Here is a 25938-nt window from a genome sequence, read left to right as displayed (position 1 = left end):
TTGCTATTTATCTTTCTTTCTTTCTTTCTTTTTTTTTTGTTTTGTTCTATTTATCTCTTAAATCATTTCTATCCTTCAAGGATTGAATCAACATGTCCTTTGCCGTGATGATTTTCCTAATCCTTTTAGTAAGAAATAATTTCACCTTCCTAGGAAAACCTTTTTAAATATGGCAGCCACAGAAAGTTGACATGGGCTAAGGAACACTTGAGAGGCTTCACTGAGAACTACAGGGCAAACACTCCGTTTAGTCAGTTTCATTTCTTAGTCGGTTTCGTTTCTCCTAAACAACACTGTATCTTTATTAAAATATCACAGGACAATCTATTAAGCTCTATGGAAAAGTTCCAGAAAATAAGTTTCTTAGCTTGGGTAAGAATTTTTTAATTGTATAGAAATTTATAATCCAAATATTTGAAGATGTTCTTTCCTACCTCATACTAGTCCTTCTACTTATCTATTAACATTACATTTCTATAGGATTACTGTTCCATTCATAACAAGGCTCACATCCCTTTGAGGTTGAAAGCATCAGAAAGAAAAACAAAATAGGTATTCAATCTTATAATGAAATAAAAATAGTAATTCAACTTTTGCCCCTAAATAATGTCTACGGAATCTTATAACCTTAGAATAAAAATTTAACTTAGCATGCCTTCTTCAGTTTTTTCAAGGTGCAGCTGAGATCTTCATAACTCCTCGTGTTTGTATTGATCTCTACTCTTTGCAAAGCTTCCACAATCACTGTCTCATGTGTGTGATCTCAGTTGGAAAAGCATCCCTGATAGAAAGCAGGCCTTTATTAACTCTGCATTTTCGAAGCACAGAAAATGAAGCTTGGAGAGAGATTATGCCTTATCGAAGGGCAACTAGCTGCGACACCCTCCTGGCCCATTTCCCTCCCCTCTTTTAGATCCACATTTGCTTAGAGGTTAGACTGGCCTGTTCCATTTTAAGAGCAGGTCAGTGTGGAAAACAATAAGAATTCTCTATTCTGAGCTGTTGTAGAGACACTGGTTGCCAGTCAGGCTGTCTACCACAGAGATTTAATTTTTTTTATTTAAATTGTTTTCTAGAATTTTTGAAAATAACATGAAAAGCTTTAAACAAGTATACCTAGTAGTGTTGTTTTCCTCCACCATTAAGTAAAAGTTTTGGAAGGCTGGTATTTAAAACTAGGTTTATTCATCTTGCCATCCCACCCAGCAGTGATAGCAACATGGAATGTTCTCATTTAGGATTTTTGATCCTGCACCTGAGAATGCACACCTATTAAATTTATATCTTATAATGCATTTTTTAGCCAAATCACTTGATACAACCAAGAAAGCCAGCACACCACTAGCCTAGTTCTGGCATCATGATAAACAAGAAAATTATCCCTCAGTCTTAGTGGAAACTCTATTCCTTAGCTAGGGCTCAAAGAAACAACAATAATCCGTAACTTCCCATGAGAGGCACTGGTTCTGAAGAAAAAATAAAGGGCTTTTAAGATTATTGTACTTTCTTGTTATTGCAGTTTCTTAAATTGTTTCCACATCTGTAAAATTTAGATAATAGCTATTTTCCAGGGTTGATATAAAAGATAAATCATCATAATAATGATAATATTAATAGCTATTATTTATTGAAGACTATTTCATATAATACTAATAAACCAGGAGGTATCTTATTAGTATCCCCATGTTACAGGTTAGAATATTGAGGTTTAGAAAACCAGGATTCAAATCCAGAAAGTGGAACTTCAGAGCTTAACCAAAACTCTATCTGCCCCCTGCAAGATAATATACTGACATAGAGTAAAACCATCAGTGCAGGGTGGCTCTTAGAAGAGGAACAAAATGTAAAGTATAGAAGTCCTTATCCAGAGAACAGGAAGGTTTTTTTTCTGTTTTATTATTGAGCCCTTCTCCTATTATTTTATGAAGAAAGAAAGAAGCAGCTTACAGAGTTTCTTCTCTTGAGTCAGAAGGATCCCAGAAATCTATACACCTGAAATTAAATTATCAAAGATGACACTAAAATACAGCCTATAACAAAGTCAGCACCCAATGGGTCTGGTCCCTACTTTTCTTTGCAATGGCTACTCCCCACCCCATACCTGCTCCAGTCCTACTCAGAAACAAATAATTCCACACCACAAGGAATTTGGATTATCAAAGAGCTGATTCTAGCAGATTTAACCTACATTTTAAGAAGCATTTGCCAAATCCCGCCTCAGCATGAGTATGTGACCTCGCTCACCAGAACAAAGCAGCAGCAGCAAAAACTCTCCCCTCCCCAAGATGATGCTCCTAAAAGCAAAACAAAAATAGAGATCAGGATTAAAATGTTCAGATAATAAAATTTCAATTAAATGTGCTTCATATTCACAAAGACCTGATGATATAGACTCCAATTTGTTCTAAACCTAAGGATCTCAGACTATAAAAGATGCTGGACATTGGGTAAAAAATTCAAGTTCTTTTTCTGATGTTCCAAAGAGCCTATTTTAGATGACCTCTTTGAATGTTCACCTTCTTGGCCACTTCCTGGTCACATCTAATCATCCGTACTTCACACCTGGAGCCAATATTTCCTCTGCCTGCTCATTGTTCCAATGAAATAATGCAACTTCTCAACACCTTCAGGTTCTGCTGACCTCTCCTGTTCTTAGCAGCTGTCCACACTCATACCTCTGCCAGGAAGAAATGCTTTTTTGAAATGGAGGTTGCGTACTTGCAGGGTAAATGAGGAAGCTGTGTTGGGGACAAGAACCTCAGGCATTGGTAGGAGTCTCCTCACCCAAGAGGACCTATGCTTTAGCCAAAAGAAAAGAAAAGAGAAATTAAAGCCCTCCCCTAAAATTCACTGATTCCTAGGATCACAGACTGGTAGCCCACTATCTACATCCAGGATTGTGTTGTTTGGTCCAACAAATCTTTTAACATTCTGAAATAATTGCCCAATTTTGAAAGCAAGGAATTACACACAAACACCCAGATTTCTGGCGTATCTTTAAAAATCAGAAAATCTGAGCCTCCATTTCTGCATGGCAACAGTCAGTTGGAGCCTAATAGGTCTGTGCCTTTCAGGGCCAGCACTCTCTGAATCATCACAGCCTTGGCCCACCTCGCACCTTTATATTACCTGTCTTAATTAGCAGGCATTTGAATGTGAGACTCCTGCTAACCCGTGTTGTCTTGACCACACCTCTATCTGTTGCTTTAATCTTTCATCTCTTCAATTTTGCTAGGGAGTACTGCAGGAGGAGAAGTACACCATTTTATAGAAGCTTCCTAACAAAATGTAAGATAGATATTATGCCTATTTTTTTCTGATGGGGAAACTGAGGCTTATAGATAAGCATTGCAAAAATATACAGCTAGGTCTATGGCTTAACTAGGAGTCCAGCCAGATTTTGTGGCTCCAAGCCCAGCCTCCCTTCCATTAAACCTCAATTCCCGTTGACCAGTAAAGTTATAAGAACAAACTGTCCACAAGAATAAGCACATATTCTAAAATATAATTTATACTTAGAAATTAGCAAGTTGATAGTTTACATAAAGCTAACGAGAAATGTATGTCTTCCTTGATAATGAGTGACCCGAAGCTTTGCACAGAGAGTAAATTTGGACTGGAAGCTAGGAGGTAGGGTTCCAGACCCCTTCATGACACTCATTCATGTTGTCACTTGAAAAGGTCTCCTGTTGTTCATTCTCAGCTTCCACATGAGCTCAACATTTTATAACAGTCTCTGGCCATAAGTGGCAGCATCACCTGTTCAGGGACCTTCCATAAAGCCCCTCATCTCTGTCACTCGGCTTCCTCTAAATGTTCTCTTCCTTCTCCCTCATCCTCGTTGTCCCTCAAGTCTACCTTTGCTGCTTCCAACATTTTCCTTGGACTTTCTGTCCACAAGGCCATCTTGGCTATCCGAAGTAGAGCAGCCCTCTGGAAAGTGAGTATTTAGAGATTGATACAGAGAAAGCATTCATCATATAGGATGCACTGTACCTAGATGAACAGTGCTATAGGCCATTTGCTACAATGAATAACTTTTAAAGTAGATTCATTGTATTCTCATGGAATCTTCATCATTCAAAACTCTTCATTATGAACAAAATATTCATTTTTAAGGTTAAAAAGTTTACAAATCTATAATACATAATTGGATTGGTGATTTCAGCCATGGAACATATAAACGAGAAGAAACACGACTCAGTGAAAGACCAAAGTGTGTACACTTATATACATAGATATATACGGTCAGCCATGTCTCACAAACATAGACCCTTCTACATTAGAGTTTCTGGCTCTTGCAAGACACAGGTGAAACTAGCAGTACTCAGCCACCAATTATGTTGAGTGTGGCATTTCTCCATGATTGATATTCTTTAGTTCTGCAAATGGTTTGGTTCAGTAAAGTGTTGAGGAGGCAAGGTATTTCACTTGGCTGACTGTAACTGACACTCTTCTGAAGTACTTAATCAAATATGGGTTTTTCCTCATAAAACAGCACACTTTGGAGTTAGCCCAGGTTCCAAGATGATGCAAATGTCCCAAGTTCTTTCTTGCTTTTATTTTGATGGCTACTCCACCTCCAGTCTCCTATCCATTTTCTAGGCAGGAAGAATAAGAGGAAAATCACAAGGAACGAAGCAGTACCACTTATTGCAAGAAAAGGCTTTCCCAGAAATTTTCCGTGTACGACTTTTACTTACAGTCGTAAAGTAAGTAGAAAAAACTGTATCAGATAGTCTCCATATTGCAAAGGAGTCTGGGAAATATACTTCTTCAACTGGGTATATTGTCACCTTAAACAAATTCTAAGCTCCACTGATGAAGCAGGAAGACCAGATTTGGGGTAGGCAACTTATACAGAGTTCTTGCCTCAGGCCTATAGAATATGGTTTTATGGAGCTCACAGTCTAGTGGACCACAGATAGGTAACGGACAGATGCAACTCGGGTATTACATGCTTTGATGAAATTGTGATGCAGGATGCTATGCAGACTCCTGAATGGGATAAGATCCAGAGTCCGTTTCCTGAATTTAGCAGACACTGGAGCCCTATATACTCAGCTGGAGGACACAGAGCTTCTTTACCTGTGAGGATTACACTTGCTAGTGACTAACTCCTCAAGCTAAGTAGCCAATCACACCTACTTCCACGTTACTCCCTTGGCAGCACTTGGGCTTCATGGAAAGCTACTAGGGCAGCCTATGGGTTTATGGCCCTGGTATTCCTTCTCCTGGGCATCACTGCTTCCAAGATCTGCAGGTCTACAGAAATCACATGAATTAGTTAGCATGCAAATTCAGCCACATGTAACTGAGAACAGAGATTTTAAACAAAATAGAAGTTTATCTTTCATATAAAACAAGCAGATGGTCTAGGAGGATGGCAGTTCTTCTCCATGAAATCTCGTAGGGACCCAGATTTCCATCTTCTTTCTCCATCAAACCTAGAAAGGGCACCTATCTGTATGGTACAAAATGACCCATCTCCCAAGCAGCAGGATGAAGGGATGGGATGAAGAAGAGCTTGCTTCCTATCTTTAAGAACCAGCAAGAAGGTTGTATGTATTTATTCTCTTATCCCATTGCTCGGAACTTAGTCACACGGCCACTCATAACACCAAAGGAGGCTAGGAAATGTAATCTTTATTTTGAGCTGCTGTGTCACTAGCTACAAATTGGGGTTTCTGTTACTGTTAGAGAAAGGAGAACATTGAGAGCGTTAGGAAACAACCAACAGTCTTTATCATACTCAGCTGCAAAGCAGAAGAGTTCACGGATTGCCAATGGTATGGTCCCATAATCATTGTTTCAATTATCTATTGCCACATAACAAACTATGCCAAAATTTGATGGCTTAAAATGACATTATTTTTAATGATTTTATGTGTCAGGACTTGGGCAGGCTCATTCTTCTGTTCCACAGGAGTTGCCTGGGATCACACAGAGCTGGCCTCTGGGCTGGGTTGTAAGGCCCAAGATGGTGTTACTCCCACGTCTGGCACCTTGGTGCTCCTCCACATGGCCTCTCTCTTTCCCTCATGTGTCTTCAAATAATTGATTAGATTAGTCCAAGTTTCTTTACAGCATAGTGGTTGACTTCCCCAAGTTGCCAAAGCTCTTAAAGTCTAGGCCAAGAGCTGGCACACTTCTACCACATCCTATTAGTCTAGGGAAGTCATAAGGCCAGCCCAGACTCAGGGGAAGGATTAATAGTTCCAATTCTTGATGGGTGGAGAGGCATGCACACACAGGGAGGGAAAGAATTGATAGTGAAGACAGTCTGCCCCTTCTTGAAGACTACCTACCACATTCACCAAGCATAATTTAGAATTTTGATTCTTCCTGCCTCTCTTTCCCCCACCTACAATTGTAACAGGCAGAAGGTAGAGGAGAGTTGGTCCTTAAGCAATTTCCCACTGTTTTTGTTAATCAAGTTTCATTACTACTAAGAAAAGCCAACTCTTAAAGCTTCCATTATGAGAGGCATTTGGTTTGTTTAAGGCAATGCTTCTCACCTGAACAGCCCTTATACCTATGTATTTAACACATATTAGGAAAACAATGATTAACACATCAAAACCATATTTCATAAATATTGCTATGACAAGACTAAAAATAAAATAAAAATCTAGAAGTAAATCTGGTAGCAAAGCCTAGCTCTGCCACTTTGGGCAGTTGCACTTACTCAACAGCCCCGTAGCTTTGTGCTTCACCACTCAACATTCCTTGGGTAGAGGAAGACTGGCCCGCCCCTGGACTCCTTGAAAGGCCCCACCATAGGGGAGAGACTGACTGGGCCCTTTTGTTCCCCAATGGCCAGAAAATTCTTTCTGGTACATGGATCTCCTGAGTTCACAAAGCATAAAAAAGGCCACCTTCTCAGCTTCTAGGTCATAACATAGCCCGAGGCAACAGACTTAAGACTGGAGTCTAAATGTTCTGCAACTCCACAGGCCCCCTTGTCATTACTTTCCCCTTTATACCTATGTGGTCTCTATGAGCAATGCCTCATCAAATAGGCACAGTCGGTAGGATGGCCGTAGTCAGCTGAGCTTCATTCCTTTCTTGGCCTGGTATTGGAAGAGATCAAGCTGTCCTCAAGTTAAACTCCACTCTCACCTTCACAGAGCTGACCCTTGGTTCTGAGAGACATTCCTGCCCAACTTTTAGCTACTATGTGCACAGCAGCCATTGGTACACTTGGGTGTGGGGGAGGAGGTGGGTCAAACATGGGGTTGAAATTTGAGAGTTTGTTCACATCTATGGACCCTATTCCTGAGGGAAAAAATGTGCATATACAGACGCAACACATTTACTATAGAACCTGGGGAATTCACAGCCCCCCTCCATCCCCTAAAGTTTATCCTTGAAACCCAGGCAAAAGCCCCTAATTTTATGGAAGTCATTCAGCAATCGATCTCTAAGTCTTGCTGACAGTGCCTGCAAGGCTCCCAAAAAGAGGAATAGCTCAGGCCAAGCCAGTCCACAGAACCAAGCTTACTAACAGTTCCAACCATACACTGTGTTGAGTACTTTTGGCTGCTTCTTTCAGCCTTGATAACTATCCACGGCCTTTATTGTTGATTCTTCCTCAGCATGCTACAGACATCTGAGCCACATTTGAATCTCCTAAATTACTCATTCAAAACAGTGGCCATGTCATGTCACTTCGACCTCTGAAATGAGTCATTTCCTTGTTCTGGCCTTGTTCATCTTTTCTAGGGTTGATGCAACATTGCCTGCCCAGCCCCACTCCTGCAGTGCCTCTCACACACACACACAACACACTCACCCCTCCATCCCAGTCTTCCTAAAGGTAAATGTTATCACATCATTCTCCTGCCTAAACCCTCCCTACCTCCTCAGATTAGCCCTCACACAATCAATCCTGCTCATTTTTAGCTCATCCAATCCTTCCACAACCTCATGCCAATAAGTCAACACAAGCACTCAATTTCCCAGCTACTTAGACCTAGCTTTAATCCATGAGAAACCTTATTCAACTCTAAGTCTCTGGGTCTTTGCTACCTTCTTCCTTGTTGACGTTCTTTCCGAAGGTCTATTTAGAATGTTTCCTTTCACGTGTAAAATCTCTGATCCCCCTCTGCCCTTCCTTCTCCCTCTAAACTCGGGTTATTGTTGCTCCTTTCACACTCTGTGCCTCTATCACACTTACTTCATTTGTGCTGTTTTTTTTAATTCATGTCTGTCTCCCTCATTAAGCTATGAACTCCTAGAGAACAGAGACCATGTCTAGTTTTTTTTTAAATGATGAGCAACTAGAATTCTGCTTGGTACTATGTTAGTTGAAATGATGAAGACATGAAAAAAGAAGAAATGCAGCTCATCCCAGCCCTTCCCCATCACCCACTCTATTCCTTCCCTCTCCTCAGCCCCGCTATTAGCCCCTTCTTCTATGCAATGTGTCCCCCAATCTACTGCAGAAAGCCCTGCTCCTTTCAGCTTCTCACTTCAGCCAAATCTTGGTTGGATGATGACATCTTCCACTAAGGTATGACCGTTCACAATTGTTCTTTCTCTGCATCCAATCTCTTTTCATCTTCTTTTTCATTGCTTTTGCCATCTCCTGGATTCAGAATAGTGCCCTTTCTCTGCACCCGTCCATCACACAATACTTAACCATTTTTAGTACTTCATAGTACATTTCATTGACTTTTACTTACCTGTACCTCAATAAACCATGGTCCTCTTGAAAGGAAGGATAATATCTAATTTACCCAAGACCTCCAATGACTTGCACAGGTTCTGGTGCTCCATAATTTTCTTTTGAGACTTGTTTAAGTACCCATTGAATTTTTCTGTTTCCTCTGTGAAATCCTAACAACTGGTTGGTCATTCAGATGCACTTGAACATTCGCTATGATGGAAAGCTGTTTCCTGAATCTATTTTTAGAAGACTTGGTGATGAAATAAATAACTTTTTTTAAACCTAAATCTCAATCTTTGTGACTTCTTCCAAGGGGTCCTATCTTTGACCTTCAGAATAAGACAACATATGGGTGGTGAACATGATGTAATCTACACAGAATTCGAAATATATTACGATGTACATCTGAAAGCTATATAATGTTATAATCCAATGTTACTGCAATTAAAAAATTTTTTTAAAAAGAAAAAAAAAAGGATAAGATAACATTAAGTCCAGTCTTTTTCTTGCCCTCAGATATCCCCAAAGGCCTCATTCAAAGTTCCACTAAACCTGTGCTTCTCAAATCTCATTGATAAAATCATTTGGGGATCTCGTTAAAATGCAGATTCTGACTCAGAAGGTCTGAGATTCTGCATTTCTAAATAGCTCTTCGGTGGTCCGAAAGTCACACTTGGATTAGCAACACTTTGGTATAAAACACTTTTGACAGGAGAGGACTTCTAGTCTCCTCCTCACCATCTAGATCTTTCTTCTAGACACAGTTGAGTTTGCCAAAGACCTCTTTCAAGTGTGGTAGTATACAGAGTTTTACCATACTCCACTTAGTGTAGTAATAAGGTGGTTCAGTGTGAAGAGTACTGGGTTTCAAAGCGGGAGACTGGGGCTTGACTCCAAGCTCTGGCCACTACCAACTACATGGCATTGGGCAAGTCAAAGAAATCAACCTTTCAGTCTCAGTTTTCTTCCCTAAAAAAAAAAAAAAAAAGGAGACATGCAGTAGCTGTGTCTAGAGAGGATTGCGTGACACTTAAAGGGAGAACATTAGATTTGTGGCTGTGTACTATATATTTGGGAGCCACTATTTAAATTCTATTAATGCAGTTTAAGGTTTCACTGGTTCTTTTGCCATTTGCATCAAAAAATTGCAAGCACAACTACCAAACCTTTAAGTCTTTAATAATGATTGTCATCCTAGTAGCATCCACTGGGTACAAGGCACTGGGCTAGATATTTTCTACCTATTTTCAGAAATTTTCACTCACCGAAAAGAAAAAATTTCTTCCTCCTTTAACAGCCAAGGCTGGCTGAATCTTACCTTTTGCCTTCCTGCTCCACGTGCCCCTAGCAGGGAAGGTATCCTTCATCAGAGGATATCCTTTCCAGATAAAGTCAGACTTTTCAAAGATCAAAGCATACGGAAAACTGCCCTCCCCACACATCCAAAAAGTTAGTGGTTAGAGGACAGATGATAGGAGTCTATGATTCTGCTGAAAACGTTGATATGGCCCTCAGTTCCCTAATTAGCAGAATGAGAAATTTAGACTAAGTTAGTCATTTCCAAACCTTGCTCTGAAAAGCCCTACGGCTTCCGTGCATATGCCACAGAGGGTGTGGGCCGGGATGGAAGAAGCAAAGGCATTCTCTAACCCACATGTAGGCACACATACCAGCAATTTGGCTTGTATTTGTTTAACATATTGGGTTCCAAGTAAAATTTATTTGAAGAAATAATTCTGCTTCAGTTGCTCCAAAAATATTTGAAAGCCATTTGCACTGGATAATTGCTAAAGCAACTTATGGCTCATTCACCTTGTGAAAAATCTGCTTGTCTATAGATAGGTGACTTAGTGAATTTCAAAACTCATAATGAGGATTGGAGATCCATGTCATTTTCCTTTATTCTCACCCAGGCTGACCCTAGGAATCTCTTTCAGTAGACGGGTTCCTGGCAATTTGGAGAGGTAGAATGTTTCAGGTAACTTACTTCCGTCAACAAGTAGAGTCCTGCTCATGCCATGCTTGGGTTACTTACCCTAAAAACCCAGAAATAGCATTTGTAAACATTCAATCAGTATTTTGGGGATTTGTGTTCCCAAGGGTATCCTATACAAAGATCTTTCAAATATTCTCATATACATCTTTTTTTTTTTAATAGTAAAACCATTGTCTAAGAAACTTGGAAAAGATTTTCACCTCTTGTTTTTTTGGGTGTGCAAAATTTCAGCTTTAACAACACTTCTTCGGCTCAAGAAATTCAACTATAAGTTTAACATAGCGGTTATTTTGCATTTAATGGTTTAGAAAATTGACTTCTTCAACATCATCCCCAAGTCATCCAGCTCAGTTAGCCAAGTGTTTATAGGTCTGGCAGTGAGAAGAGTGAATCTGTGTCTAATCTCTGTCCTTAAGAACACATGATGCTCACGTGTGTGGAGGTATGTTTTCACCGTCAATATATAACTAACTCCAGGGTAGAACCATGCATTCACAGGAATGTTAAAGAATGAATTCTATTACTCCTGGGCAAGGAGACACAGACACAAAAGAACAACACAAGCATACAACTTCATTCTATACATTTTAAAAGGGTTTACAATGATTGCTCCTTTCTTAATGAGTTGATTCATTTAATGAAGGTGCTGGCCCTTCTGTGTATCAAGCTCTGATCTGGCGCCTGGGACTCAGCGATGAACAGGCAACATGTCCCACACAGAGATCCCAATTTAGTGGGGAAACAAGTAAAAGTATTTCAGTCTTGAATAAATGCAACTTAAATTCCAAAAAGGAGATAAGGTGTCCCCAGTTCATGTCACTATCCTGTAGCTACTTTTGTTACCATTTTAGTTTTTTTCACTATTAACTAAACTTTAGACTTCATTTGGATATTACCAGTTCTTCCATTGACGTCTTCTTTCCTTTCCCGGATCCACACTACATTTAGTTGTCTGGTCTCCCAAGTCTCCTCTGATCTGTGACAGTTTCCCAGTATTTTAGTTTCATGACCTTCACAGTCTTGAGAAGTATTGGCCTAGTATCTATCCTGTAGAATGTCCCCCATCTGGGTGTGTCTGATTTCTTCTTATGATTAGACTGGGGTTATGGGTTTTGGGAAAGAAAACCACAGAGGTGATATGCTCTTCTCCTCACCTCCTATTATGGGTTATGAGACAACCACATGATATCACCGAAGATGCTAACTTTTATCACTTGGTTAAGACAGTGTCTGCTAGGCTTCTCGTCTGTAAAGTTATGATAGTTTTCCCTACTCTATTTTTTGGAAGTTAGTCACTAAGTCTAAACCATCCTCAAGCGGGAAGAGTTAAACTCTACCCCCTTGAGGGAAGAATAATACAATCTCAATTGTTATTCGGAATTCTTCTCTAAAGAATATTTGTCTCTTCTCTGTTTTACATTTCTTTATATAAAATTTATTGTCTTTTATTTATATCAGTGTAGATTCATGGATATTTTATACTTTGGGTTATAATCCAATCATCCAATACTACATTACTCATTTTGTTGCTCAAATCCTTCCAGCTTTGGCTGTTGGAAGCTAGTTTTTATTATTTCCGAAATATCAGTTATAAGTGGTTCCATCCAGGTCAATTTCTTCTAACCCAACATTCTCAAACAGAAGCTGATCCACAATGATCTCTGATGCTTATCCTAAAAATCCTTTGCTGCTTAATCATACTGGAATTTATTCACATTAATCTTTTCATCGTCACAGGTCTGTGTCAGGAATTTATTGCTTCTCCTCTGATACTGAAGACAGCTACAATCCATTTCAGCAAATCAGGTTGTACGCCCAATGGCCCTGGCATCAATCTGTCAGGCTTAGTTTTTGCAAGGTGATTTGCTGCACTCTAACAATCCATTTAGCAACACAAAATAAATATACAACTCTCTTTTTGATGCAGAAAAGCAAAATTTTGGCTAGAAGTTAAACAGTGACCAAGAAAGTAAAGTAAAACTAATAAAAATCCAAGGGGATATTTGTATGCTGATACTTCTTCCATAGCACACTGTACACTTTTGCAAACTTCTATCTTCAGGTAAGCCTGCATACCTGTTATATTTGATGTTTTGTTTATGGCCATTTACTTCCCTTTCCTGCAGACACGCAGATTATTAACAGGTACCAACATTAACATTTTCCTGATCTTTCAAAATGCCAGTTTCTTGGGAAGAGGTCCAATTGTCAGGAAAAGGTTATCAATTCTGCTATGCTTCTCCACTCACCCACACCCAAAATGACCATTCACAGTACACAAAACTTTTGATTTTCTCCATATGAATCCATGACAGCTGTCCTTCAACACAGGAGATCTTCAAATACAAAGACTAAATTAAAATATGCTTACATAGTTTATTTTTAAAGTAATTTAAAATACAGTGTAAACATACATTAAAGATATTGTGGCAATTTAGATTAGGAATAACATGAGGTTATTTACATGTCTGTGTATGTATGTGTGTGTATATATATACACAAAGTGCAGATAAATACAGAAACACTACAAAATAAACAAAAAATTCAATATGATAATTTACTGACATTTTCATATTACTTAATTTGTCATGTTAATGGCTGCAAAGAAATTCCTAGTACTGAAATATAATATCTAAATATCCAACTTTTATATAAACTATAGTACCTCAAATTTTAACTATATAAATAGGATTTTGAATTAAAAAACAGTCGTCTTCCTTGCCAAACTCCCTAGTCATTGGTAAAGGTTTCAGCTCAGAGTTCGAGAAAACTCTTGAAATCATAGCCCTCAATGTGGTGTTACCTCAAATTTTAAGCATAAATCATGTGCAGCCATTGTTCTCTGTAAAAATGAGGGAGAGGAAGATACAGAGGCAAATATAAAATGGCTAACATGTGCTGCCATACACAAAACAATGCCTATTTTTAATCTAAGAGACTGAGTGGATTTAAGGCAAACTTGGGCTGTTCTCAACCCCGGAAGGGTAAAGACCATGGGAAACACAGCCAAGATGGCAGATGGTACAAAGAGGAGAAAGTGGTCATTTAATTAAGGTGCTGTTGGCATCTTTGGCCCCCACCTCCCTCCAACACTTAAATTCCTCCAGTAGCCCTGTAATTGAACATCTTGGATGATGGACGATATTTATGTTTGTAATAATTGTAAATGGCCCTTGCCTTTTGGGACTCCCCAGTAAGCACACAGACTTCATTTTTCCCTATAGCACCAAGAAATGTTCAAGTTCTGAATTTGGCATCTCTCTCAGGAGTGCCAAGGAGAGAAGTGAGGACCTGTTGGGCTCCCTAACTCATATAACAGCTTCTAATCATTGGTCTAGAATATGCAGATCAGTTTTCTGCCCAATGGCTTGCTGTGAGTGCTGTCAACATCCTTATTTGAGATTCCTTACTTAAAACAGTGGATGCAGCTGCCCTAAAAAAATGAAAAATCTTACTTATTGATCTGATCCTCTAAAAGTCCACGTCATTCATAAGCCTGAGTTTGTCCAAGGTTACGACACCAAGGAAACTTGTACATTTGAAGCAGGGAGATAGTGGTGACAAAAGGATGGATACAGTGAAAGAGTTCAGGAGATGTGAGACTCCTTGATAAATACTGATATTAAGTCTGTGAAGCAACAGGAGACAGGTGGGATACAGACTATTTAGAAAGGTTAACCTCATTTGTAAAAAATGTTTTGATTTTGTAAGGTAACCAATAAAGGTAGGAGGCAGAAGTAAACAGTAATTTCTACCTTAAGTGGGAAACCTTTAGTTAAGAGAAAAATAACTTCTAGACAATAGTGAAGTCTCTGCTTTTTTTTCTTTACCAGCAGATATGATTTTGGGGTCCTACTCAGTGATGTCAGGTCACAGTAACAGTTGCAAATTACACATGATTATAAAAACAAAGAACAAAATCGGTTTCTAAATTGGTCTGCCTCTAACTTAAGTCAATAAAGTCTAAATCAAGTTGGGGTTCTAAATGCTAATTAAGGCATTCTGAATACATAACTGGGGGGGATACTGCAAACTGAAGTTGTTTGAAGAAAGGCTCTGAGAGACTCGTCTACACCAGCATCCATGTGAATGACATCCTCTTCACATCAGACACAGACCTGAAGAATGAGGCTTGGAGTGAGAAGCTTAGTAGGGTGTTACTTTCACAGGATTATGGTGCCTGATTCTTTCCTTACAACGTTGCAGATTTTTAGAAGGTGTGCCACAATACGTAAAACCGATCATCATAGAATAAGAATAAAATAAAATTCATAATGTATCTTTATTTTTTCCTATTTGGGAACCTGGATAGTTTGTGACTATAGGGTACATTTCTTTCCTCCACCATCCCTGAAAGAGCCAGCCAAGGAGCCATTGCTGAGAAACCTGGTTACGCTCATTCACAGTACAAAGCACAGAGAGCCAACCCAACTAGCAAAACCACTCACATCGAACAAGCAGGAATGGCACTTCCTCACACTTCATGGACTTCAAAGGAACCCAAGAATTATTTTACTTTTCAGACATTTACACATAACACAACAGAAAAAGCCTTCAGTTGACTGACTAGTTAATATAAACTTGGCGGAGTTATGGCATAACGGAGTCACCTATTAAATACATAGATGTTTTGTACTTGGTATATTTTTACATAGCACATGAGTTGACTGACTTTTAGACTCTCAATTTCATCGTCAGGCTGATTATACTCTGTGCAGTGATTAGGGTGCCCATGCTGTGTGTTTCAAAGGTGTGGATGTAGCAATTCTAACACATCTTTGCATTGTCTCTGAAAAGCCAAGCTTTCATTATTCAAATGCTTTTACAATTCTGAATGTGACCCTCTTCCAATGACTGGCATTACTTATCTTCTTGTGTAATTAATATTCCATGTGATTTAGGGCACATGTCTTGATTTTCTCAATGCTCATAAACATTGTATCTGTAGGAAACTTATTTCTAGGGAAAAGCAGCTTTAGTCTGTCTCCAGTATATGGCCATGACTTGCTTACACATGCAATCGATATGAAGAAAAAAGGACCATCCTCACAAATCTGTAAGATTAAAACTTCAAACCAAAGCACAATTTGAGCAAGCACTTTTGTAGCTTGTTTGAAAAAAGGGACCACAGCCAGTACTGCCAAAAGATATGCCTCACCATGGAAAAGGAGAGCTGGGCTTCACACCCATGTCTGTTACAGCAAAAGATTTCATTCCTCACTGAGCATCAGTGGAATTAGCTCATAGACAACTCAAAGACAGGAACACTCTGGTCTGTGTTAAAATAAAATGAAGGTTGAACTTTCTTTATGCAGCAGCATGTGAAATAGGATTCTGAACCTCTCTTTAGAGTCAAGTTGGTCTTTGAAAGAAAATCAATTTGCCTTAAGAGGTTCTAATCTAGTAGGATCCAGATGATGGCAAGGGTGCTTAAAATGAGGGTGTTACATAGACTAAGGGACTGGTACATTGGAATGACTACCTTCTGTTCCAGCAGAGGGTAGTCAGGGCGTCAGCAATGCTATTATTTCTAAGGGCCACCAAGGATCTAGACACCAAGAGGCTCTTGCAACACCTGATTATAGTGTACAAAGATCAACAGCAGGAGATAAAAGAAAAAGACAAACTTTTTTCAGATTTTTTCATTATATTACTAATTCTTATAACATTAAATATTTTCCTTTCCTTTATTTCAGTGCACTGATATTTATTTCTGGTTGTGACTCTGCCTACTGTTTTCCTCTTTATTTTTAAATTCTAATCCATTATTCCATTTTTAACTTTGAAAGCATAAATGCTCTAAGGCATAGTTGTGTACGTATGTGTGCACGTATAATTTAACCTATTAACTCTAGAAATATTAATTTAAAGTAAAAGAGATTGAGACTACAGATTATAATATCACATAAAAAGAGTTGCCTACAGTCAATACCTGAGTGTCTATACAGTGGAGAACTCTGAATTAACAAGTAAAATATCATGGCCAAATGGGCCAGCACTTTGGCCATCAATGGCAGGTAACCAACTTTTTGGAATCTTGAGAAGAAAGGCTCTTTGCCACATGCAGATATTTACAGAAATAACATAGCAGAATTATTGAAATAGGAATAATAGGAATAAAGGTTGACACATAACCAGACGTTGATGGTATATATGCATGGGAAGTAGGTATCTATTTCTATGCTCTATAAATTCAGTGAAATTCCTAATGAAGGCTGTAAATTAAGTGGCATAAAAGAAAATCATGTACAGATTTTATTCCTGCTAAAGATGATGAAATAATTTCAAACGTTGTGGTTCAAAATAACTTAAGAATCCTGTACCTTTATGTTTAGATTTTGTTTCAACTAAGCATAGGCTTTAGAAAAATTTCTCAAAAGCCAAAATTAGATAGCGATAAAATACTTTGACACTTCACAGTGTTACAAGTAGAATTTAAGTTGTATGCCTTCATACTGCACTTGTACATTGTTTTCCTATTATTGTAATTATACGTTTGTGATACCACTATAATGCTACCAGAGGAGGGTATGTGCATATGATTTATCAATATTTATATGCTAATGTAGTAAAATTTCAAAAACAATTCCAAAGTTATGAAGTAGGTTTACACATTCTCTAAACCAGGGGTCAGCAAACCACGACCCATGAATCCAATCTGGCCTGTGGCCTGTTTTTGTACAGCCCATGAGCTTAAAAACATTTACATTTTTAAATGAATTTTTAAAAGTCAAAGAAGCATAATAGTTCATGACCATGATAATTACAGGATTTTCAAATTTCAGGGTCCATAAATAAAGTTTCATTGGCGTACAGCCACGCTCATTTGTTTATTTATTGTCTATGGCTGCTTTCTGCTACAGTGGCAGAGTTGAGTATTGTGATGGAGACCACAGGGCCTGCAAAGCCCCAAATGTTTCCTATCAGGCTTTAGACAGAAAGAGTTTGCTGATCCCTGCTGAAGCCCATGGAAGGTGTCTGGAATGCTGAAAGGAGCAACTACAGTGGAATCAGTGTATGACTTAATTTGGTTTCATTTACAGATCTCATATACATTATTGCTTTTGAATATTATCATCTACTTGGTAAACAAATAAAAATAAACTTATGTTAAAAAAACTTATTTCCTTGAAATGTTTAGGACCAGCAAAACAATCATATATAAAAGCAGTATATTTTTAAAAAAACATATCAAATGAACAATTTAAATTACATTTTTAAGTAATGATTTCAAGGTTTCTCAGAGAATACCAGACAGTAAAGCATAGATTTCAAAATCCTTTTAGCAGATTTCTGGTTTCCAAATTTCTGGGGTATAGTACTTAACACAGTATTTGAGATTCTACAATTGTTATGGAAGAGACATTATGGAGAGTTACTTATCCTCCCCTCCCCCCCAAAAAAGGCAAGATTTTTAAATAAGAAAACCGCTAAAAAATAAAAACAGGATTGGCAAAAAATTTAAACATTTTTTTTTTCTTTTCCATTAATAGGGAGCTCCATAGTTCCGCTGGTGTAGAACTTGATAGAAATTGACTGTTTTCATTTAGTGGGCTGATCCCCATATCTGTGTCAGATAAAATCATAGCACTTATTATTTGTTACCATGGATACCATGAAGATACTGCCATCCACTAAACAGTATTAGAGGAAGACAACATAATTTTCTGGGACTAGTCCTGTTTTGCCTTCATAAGTTGCCTTCAACCATCCTGGTTCCACTGATGGGTACACTGGCAAAAAGTAAAAAGCAAATGTCACTCAATCAACATTAGCTTCAAATAATTATCTATGCAAATGGGTAAAAATCCACATTAGATTTCATGCGTAGACTCAAGCTGTCAAAAACAATGTTACGTACAGCACCTTTAAAGTTTCCTTTGCATTTATGTAATCGTCTCCCTCCCTCCTTCCCACCTTCCCTCCCTCCCCCCTCTCTCTCACAGGAGGAAACTCGGCTCAAGAGGGATTTGATGTGTTCACTTGTGCAGGTTATGAGAGACTGGGCCTGGACTAGATTCTGAGTCTCTTGGCTTTTACTTTAGATTCTTATCACTACACTATTCCTTAATCCCCCACAACGATAAACTTGGGGAAGGGAATGAGTGTACTTACCGTTGGAAAATACCGCCCCCTGTGGGAAGGAGAGCTCATGGCTGTGCTCTGCTTTACAGGAGTACATGGCTTTGGCTTGGCTGAAAGAGTAAAGGACGAGTTTTAAAACTCACAACACTCAACTTGAGTACATTTATACTTCAAAGTAGTCTTAAAAAAATGATATTAGTTTTTAGTTATAAATGGAGTATAATATATACAAAATGCACATGTAAGTGTGCATAAGTGTATTTTTCACAAACTGAACATACTTGTGTAAGTAAATGTTGACAGCACACCAAAAGCCCTTCTTGCGTTTCCAGGCAATGCTCCCAAGGGTAACCACTTGGCTTATAATAAACAGGGTAAGTTGGTTTTAAGGAATGCTATTATTTGTTAGTATGCTGCTAAATAGGCTGTTTTTACAGCAATATAGAGGTTCACAGGTACCCTAAAGCTTTTTTTTTTTTTTTTTGCCACTTTCAGAATACCAGAGATGAGATCCAAAAAGGACTACAAGGTAGGGTAAATAAGTTAAGTAGGGCTGATAACAAGAACAACAACAGGACAAGTTGCTGATAAACAGCAACCAACAACAGCCTCATTGTCAGGGAGATGATGCGGACAGATGGAGGCTTTGCAAACCAGAGAGTCTACCCATCTCCCAAAATGGAAGCTCCCAACATCTGTTCCCATACGGGAATTCAGGCTCTATGTAGCTAGAAACTCTGGTTTTTCAAGAGAGGTCAGAATTTCAGAGTTTTATATGAGATCTATTTAAAAAGATTTGAGCCAACACTGAAAAGTCATCATCTGAGACTGCCAATCAAATCACTAGTCAAGTCACCTTTACTCGGCAACGCCCAATTACTTTTTTGGTAAGATGTGCAACTTGTCCCAAATCTATAACCAGGGCCCAAGCCAAAGTCATTTCTGGTGTGACTCACTGATGGCTTCCTAACTTCCTAAATCCTATAGGCTTCCTCTTTCGTCCCTTTGCAATCCATCTACAGAGAGCAGCCAGAGGACAGTTTGAAAAGGTTTTGATGATCATGATGGTAACATTTTACAAGTTTCCAACTCCAGCCTCCACACCGTGCACGATCATGTGCTTGTCAGAATCTCCTCCATCTTCTGTACCCACCTCTGCTCACCTACTCTACTCCAGTCACACTAGCCCTCTTTCTCCTCAAACAAGCCAAACTCATTCTCACCTCAATGCTTGATGCGCCTCGCCTTGAGATGTTTTCCTCTTCGTCTTTATATGGCTATGCACTTGTAGTTCACCTTAAATTTCCTGAATTTCACTGAAGGCCAGGTCTTCCCAGACTACACACACTAAAACAGCTGCCCGGGCAACTCATATCCTCCCATTTTAAGTCTGCTTGGTATTAATATCTGGTGTTCTGTTGTTATTGTTGATATTTCTGTTATCTTCTCCCCCAATAAGAATGTAACCTCCATGAACAATGCCTGATGCTTAGTAGTAACTCAATAAATATTTGCTGAATAAGTGAGCAAAAAAAAGGGAAGATGCTCTAGGCTCTTTTCCTATACAATGAGTCCTGTTAAAGATTCAAGGCACCTTGTTTTTCCTTCCTGATGTCCTAGTAAATACCAGCAGTATGTGCCATCTGCAGCTCTCTCAAAGCAGCAGTGTTTCATTATGATTTCAATTCCCTGTCAGAGGTAGGCTCTGGGTCTTATCTCTGCACTTGCAGAATGAGGCTAGGTCATTTGCAGAATGAAGCTAGGTCATTTAAACCTAACAGTTATCTGAAGATTGCAAAGCTTACAGAGGAAAATTATGGCCCTTGTTCCCAGAGTCTGTTTCTTAGGAGGTGAGTCCCAGGCTGTACTTTCAGACAGTTTGCTAGAAGAGCCTGTAGCAGGCAGGTTTAGAAATGACTACTAGCCCACCAACACCACTTCCCAATGAAACGTGGTCTGAGGAAGAATTAAGGAAGTGGAGGTACCCAGAAAAGGACAGAACTTTACATTAAAGAAGAGCCATGTGCGTGTGTGTGTGTGCGCACACGTGCACACAAATGCAGGCACTTGGGTGTGTTAGATGACATGGGTAGCGGGTAGGGGGAGAGGATACTACCAAGTTATGAAGACTTGTAAAAATCAGACTATGGTAATCTTAAATAGAAAAAATATTAGTTTTTCCTAAAAATCTAGTCAAGTATAATCATTTGATCTGACATAATTTGATATAATTTGATCTGATATATGATCTGACATAATTGAAGGTTGCAGAGCATTTCTCTAATATGTAAAGATTTTTCAAAGAATCAAATTTTCTAACAGCAACAGTTTCCTCTGATAATATTATCTTATTGTTTTGAATCTTTAAAACAAATTAAGAGATCTATAAAGAAACAATTTACAGAGTTAGAGAAGTAATTAAAATATAATAATTACCTTGCAATGATGTAATTTTTGAAATTACACTTTGAAATGCAACCAAACTATTCTTGCTAATATTTCAGACACGAATGTTCTCCTTATAGTATTTTATGGCATTGGATGGTGGGGAGAGGCATGCAGAACAATTATATCACTAAATAAATAGATATTGTTAAATGTGTCAAAAATACACAGAACAAAATAATACCTGTCATGACTTTTCAATTATCTGTGCATATGACTAGACAGGCATAATTTTCTTTTGCTGAGATCTGCAACTAGAGGTGTGAACTCAGCAGAGAGCTTTGATGATTTAATGTAGACTCTGTGACAGTGAAATTCTCTCCAGGTGCTAATGCTTCTTCTTTGACTGCCTTGGTGTATTGAAGAAGATGTGAAAATAACACTATCACCTATTGAGTCTCTCTTCAGAAGACTCTAATATCCTTTGAAAAGGATTTTGAAAATCCTGCTTCTTATTGCATGGGACAGTAAAGTAATGACCGTTACCGTCCTGAAAGCCATTTCTTCCCCTATCATCTAGAATATGATCTGTTCACAAGCCCCATTCCTAAATCTAAACACTGTCTGATGCTGATGAGTAGACTTAGAAAGGTTTGATAGGGTCAGTGTGCAAGCGTCACAATGCTTATCTTAATCACAAGCAAAGTAAAAAATGTACCATCAAAATCGATACAATGTTTTCTAGAGGGCCACTTAACAATGACACACTGACACACACTGACACATCCAGCCCCACACATTTTGTATGCTGCGAATTTCACTTGTGAAGGGAGTAGGAATGCACACAGATATAGTTAAACAGAGGCCAAAGAAGTAACATATAGAAAAGCCGAAAACAAAAATAAAATCAAAACAATCTAAGTGTTTATCAGTAGAGGATTTAATAAAATACACCAATCCAATGAAGTATTAGGCAGCTACTACAAATAATGCTGTAGAAGAACTCAAGACATGAAACAGCGTTAGCAAACAAGGCAAAACCCTAACAGAAAAATTTGTCGTTGGCAAGACCCCTAAATTGCCCATGACAATTTGCAATAAACACTACATTTGCTTCTTGGTCACTGGCTGGAGATTTTTTAAAATGAGTCACATGTTCCTTTCTTAGGTTTTTGTCATCAGTAGGATACTGGCTGTTTCTGGCTTGGATGTCTGAGTGAGTACTGGATGCCTCAATGCTAAAAAACTCCCATGGCAACTTGTAGAGTTAAAGCTGCTTCCGTCAAAAGCACATACACTGCAACTCCATTGAAAACGAAGTGAAAGAAACCAGTCTTTTTAGGTTAAAAATGTGTATTTTATCCATTTACCCAACAATTTTGTTAAGCATCTACTCTATGTTGAGCACTATGGTAGGAATAAAACAGTGACCACCACCTTCAAAGTTACTTTTCTGTGTTTATCACAGAGGGATGGTTCTCAAAGTACAGTCACAGGGAACCTGGATGGAGGGGTAGGTGGGAGCCCGAGAGGACACTGCTCTGATAGCTAATGGAATGTGTAAAAGGATCTATTTATTTCCTGTTATGTCAGATATGAAAGAGATCTGCAAAAATGTCAAACAATGCAATTCTTTTTGTTTTAGGAAATATTTTTCATAAAATTTATGTTATTTACGCTAATATATAATGGGCTTTTTAAAAAATGTTTTTGTATTAATGGTGCTTCGGTGGGATAGGGAAGAGAGGTATCAGTTCCAGAGCTCTCGGCAGTTACCATCATTAAGGGATGGAAGCTGACTGCAGCATGTGAAGTGTATGGCAACAACAGAAGAGCAAGCTTCCAAGTGGCTGGGCTTAGGGGTAGATGCAAACCAACTCTCATTATTTTAAACACATTAGAAATATGGTCTTTGGAAGAGGGAAGAGGTGGGGAGGCTACTCCCTGTTAAGACTCGGGGAAGGCACATAAGCCATTTGACAGTAAAGGGTGAACCCCAAATGCTGGAGGACTTGTGACCATCCAGGTGACTTGGGTCATATAATGAGTTTGGATTTTTCAAGGAAACTTCAATATTTCCTTGATCCATCTTCTATATGTAGAAATGAAGGCCAAGAGAAATTAATCTTATGGCAGAGTCAGGCTAGACTCTACATCTCCTGATTGGTCTAGTGCATTTCTGGTGACTCCATTGGAATATCATCTATAAAGTCTCTTAAGATAATATCGCCAAGAAAAGTCACTTCTCTTATTGATAATTGTTGACTGTTAATAACAGTGAATAATTAAAACTGTGTCTTCTCACAAAAATGTTGCTATTATCACCTTAGTTGCATGAGCTTATTCTTATTTTAAATAAATTTATAAACATTTTTTTTTTAATTTCTAGTATTTTTTGGTTTAAATCTCTAATACAGTAAATATCAACAGAGATAGCCCACATAAACAAAAGCTCTTTGGAAGTCCTCAATGATTTTTTTTAAAGTGTATAAAGGTGTTCTGAGATCAAAAAGCTTGAGAACCACTGTCACAGACGAGATTAGATGGCTGTGCACAAAATGTTAATAGTGGTTATCTTCAGGTGATGAAATTAGAGGTGATTTTTATTCACTTCTTTAGTTAGTATTCTCTACATTCTCTAAAAGAAGAAAATATTAAGTTATTTTTAAAAAATTGTGGCTTTTGTCATTCTTACATGTTATAGCACTTTATCTTTCATGTGTCTTACATGTGTCACTGTGCTCTGAACCAGTGACTTTCAGCCTTCTAAAAAGTCAAACTCACTGGACAAGGCGACTTAGTTGAGCTTTGTTTTGGTGCTTTGTAATTATATCCAAAATATTGGTTTTAAATTATGATAAGAGAAATATATGATTGCTTATAATGAGCCAAGCGTTCAACTCTCAATTAATTCTCAAGTGCGTAATTTTCAATTCAACCTTCAGAAGATAAATGTATAGCTTGCCTACATTATACTAGTTTAAAGTGGATCTTCTAATTGCAACAAAAAGAATAAAATACCTAGGAATAAATTTAACTAAAGAGGTGAAAGATCTGTACTCTAAAAACTATAAAACACTGTTGAAAGAAATAGAAGACACAAAGAAATGGAAAGATATTCTGTGCTCTTGGATTGGAAGAATTAACATAGTTAAAATGTCCATACTTCCTAAAGCAATCTACAGATTAAACACAATCCCTATCAAATTTCCAATGACATTTTTCACAGATAGAACAAAGAATCCTAAAATTTATATGGAACAACAAGAGACTCGAATAGCCAAAGGAATCCTAAGAAAAGAGAACAAAGCAGGATGTATCACACTTCCTGATTTCAAGATATGCTACAAAGCTATAGTAATCAAAACAGCATGGTACTGGCACAAAATCAGACCCACAGATCAATGGAACAGAATCGAGAGCCCAGGGAAATAAATCCACACATCTATGGACAGCTAATTTTCAACAAGGGAGCTAAGAACATACAATGGATAAAGGAAAATCTCTTCAACAAATGGTGTTGGGAGAACTGGACAATGACATGCAAAAGAATGAAAGCAGGCCATTAAAATTAATTCAAAATGGATTAAAGACTTGAATGTAAGACCTGAAACCATGAAACTTCTAGAAGAAAACACAGGCAGCATGCTCTTTGACATCAGTCTTAGCAGCATATTTTCAAGTACCATGCCTGACCCGGCAAGGGAAAAATAGAAAAAATAAACAAACGGGACTACATCAAACTAAAAAGCTCTGCACAGCAAAGGAAACCATCAACAAAATGAAAAGACAACCTAACAATTGGGAGAAGATATTTGCAAACCATAAATCTGATAAGGGGTTAATATCCAAAATATATAAAGAACTTATACATCTCAACAACAATAAAACTAACAACAAAAGATCTGAACAGACATTTCTCCAAAGAAGATATACCGATGGTCAAGAGGCATATGAAAAGATGTTCAACATCACTATCAGGGAAATGCAAATCAAAACCACAATGAGAGATCACCTCACGTCCATCAGGATGGCTAGAATTAACAAGACAGGAAATAATAAGTGTTGGAAAGGATGTGGAGAGAAGAGAACTCTCATATACTACTGGTGGAGTGCAAACTGGTGCAGCCACTATGGAAAACAGTATGCAGAATCCTCAAAAAATTAAGAAGAGAACTACTATACAATCTAGTTATTCCATTCCACTGCTGGGTATTTATCCAACGAACATGAAAACATGAACATGTAAAGATACATGCACCTCTATGTTGACTGCAGCATTATGCACAATAGCCAAGACTTGGAAGCAACCTAGGTGCCCATCAAGGGACAAATGGGTAAAGTAGATGTGGCATATGTACACAATGGAATACTACTCAGCCATAAAAAAGCATGAAATCTGGCCATTTGTGACAACATGGATGGTCCTGGAGGGTATTATGCTAAGTAAAATAAGTCAGAGGGAGAAAATCAAATACCATATGATTTCACTCATAAGTAGAAGGTAAAAACAACGACAAACACACAGAAACAGAGATTGGATTGGTGGTGACCAGAGGGGAAGTGGGGAGGGAGGAGGGTGAAAGGGGGGACTAGGAACATTTGTGTGGTGATGGATGGTAATCAGTCTGGGTGTTGAACATGAGGTAATCTACACAGAAATTGAAATATAATGATGTACACCCAAAATTTATATAATGTAATAAACCAACGTTACTGCAATAAAAAAAATACATTAAAAATTTTTTTAAAAATAAAGTGGATCTTCCCCTCTGTCCGAGGATAGCTGACGGAGGTGAAA

At 38.2% G+C, this 25938-nt stretch overlaps 1 protein-coding gene across 1 annotated transcript in view; it reads right to left on the bottom strand.

Moving 5' to 3' along the window:
* Nucleotides 1-13029: 13029 nt before the first annotated feature.
* Nucleotides 13030-25938, bottom strand: part of ARHGAP42 (Rho GTPase activating protein 42) — a 262991-nt gene continuing 250082 nt past the window's right edge. The window contains exons 23-24 of the mRNA XM_005614996.4: nt 18783-18862; nt 13030-18400 (exon numbers count right to left, since the gene is read on the bottom strand). Coding sequence (XP_005615053.1) covers nt 18312-18400; nt 18783-18862 — 169 coding nt within the window. The 3' untranslated portion in view covers nt 13030-18311. The remainder of the gene's footprint in view (nt 18401-18782; nt 18863-25938) is intronic.

Source organism: Equus caballus, chromosome 7 (assembly GCF_041296265.1).
Source record: "Equus caballus isolate H_3958 breed thoroughbred chromosome 7, TB-T2T, whole genome shotgun sequence".
Taxonomy (NCBI): Eukaryota; Metazoa; Chordata; class Mammalia; order Perissodactyla; family Equidae; genus Equus; species Equus caballus.
Note: the sequence above shows the minus strand (reverse complement) of the source record. Positions and strands in the feature narration are given on the sequence as shown.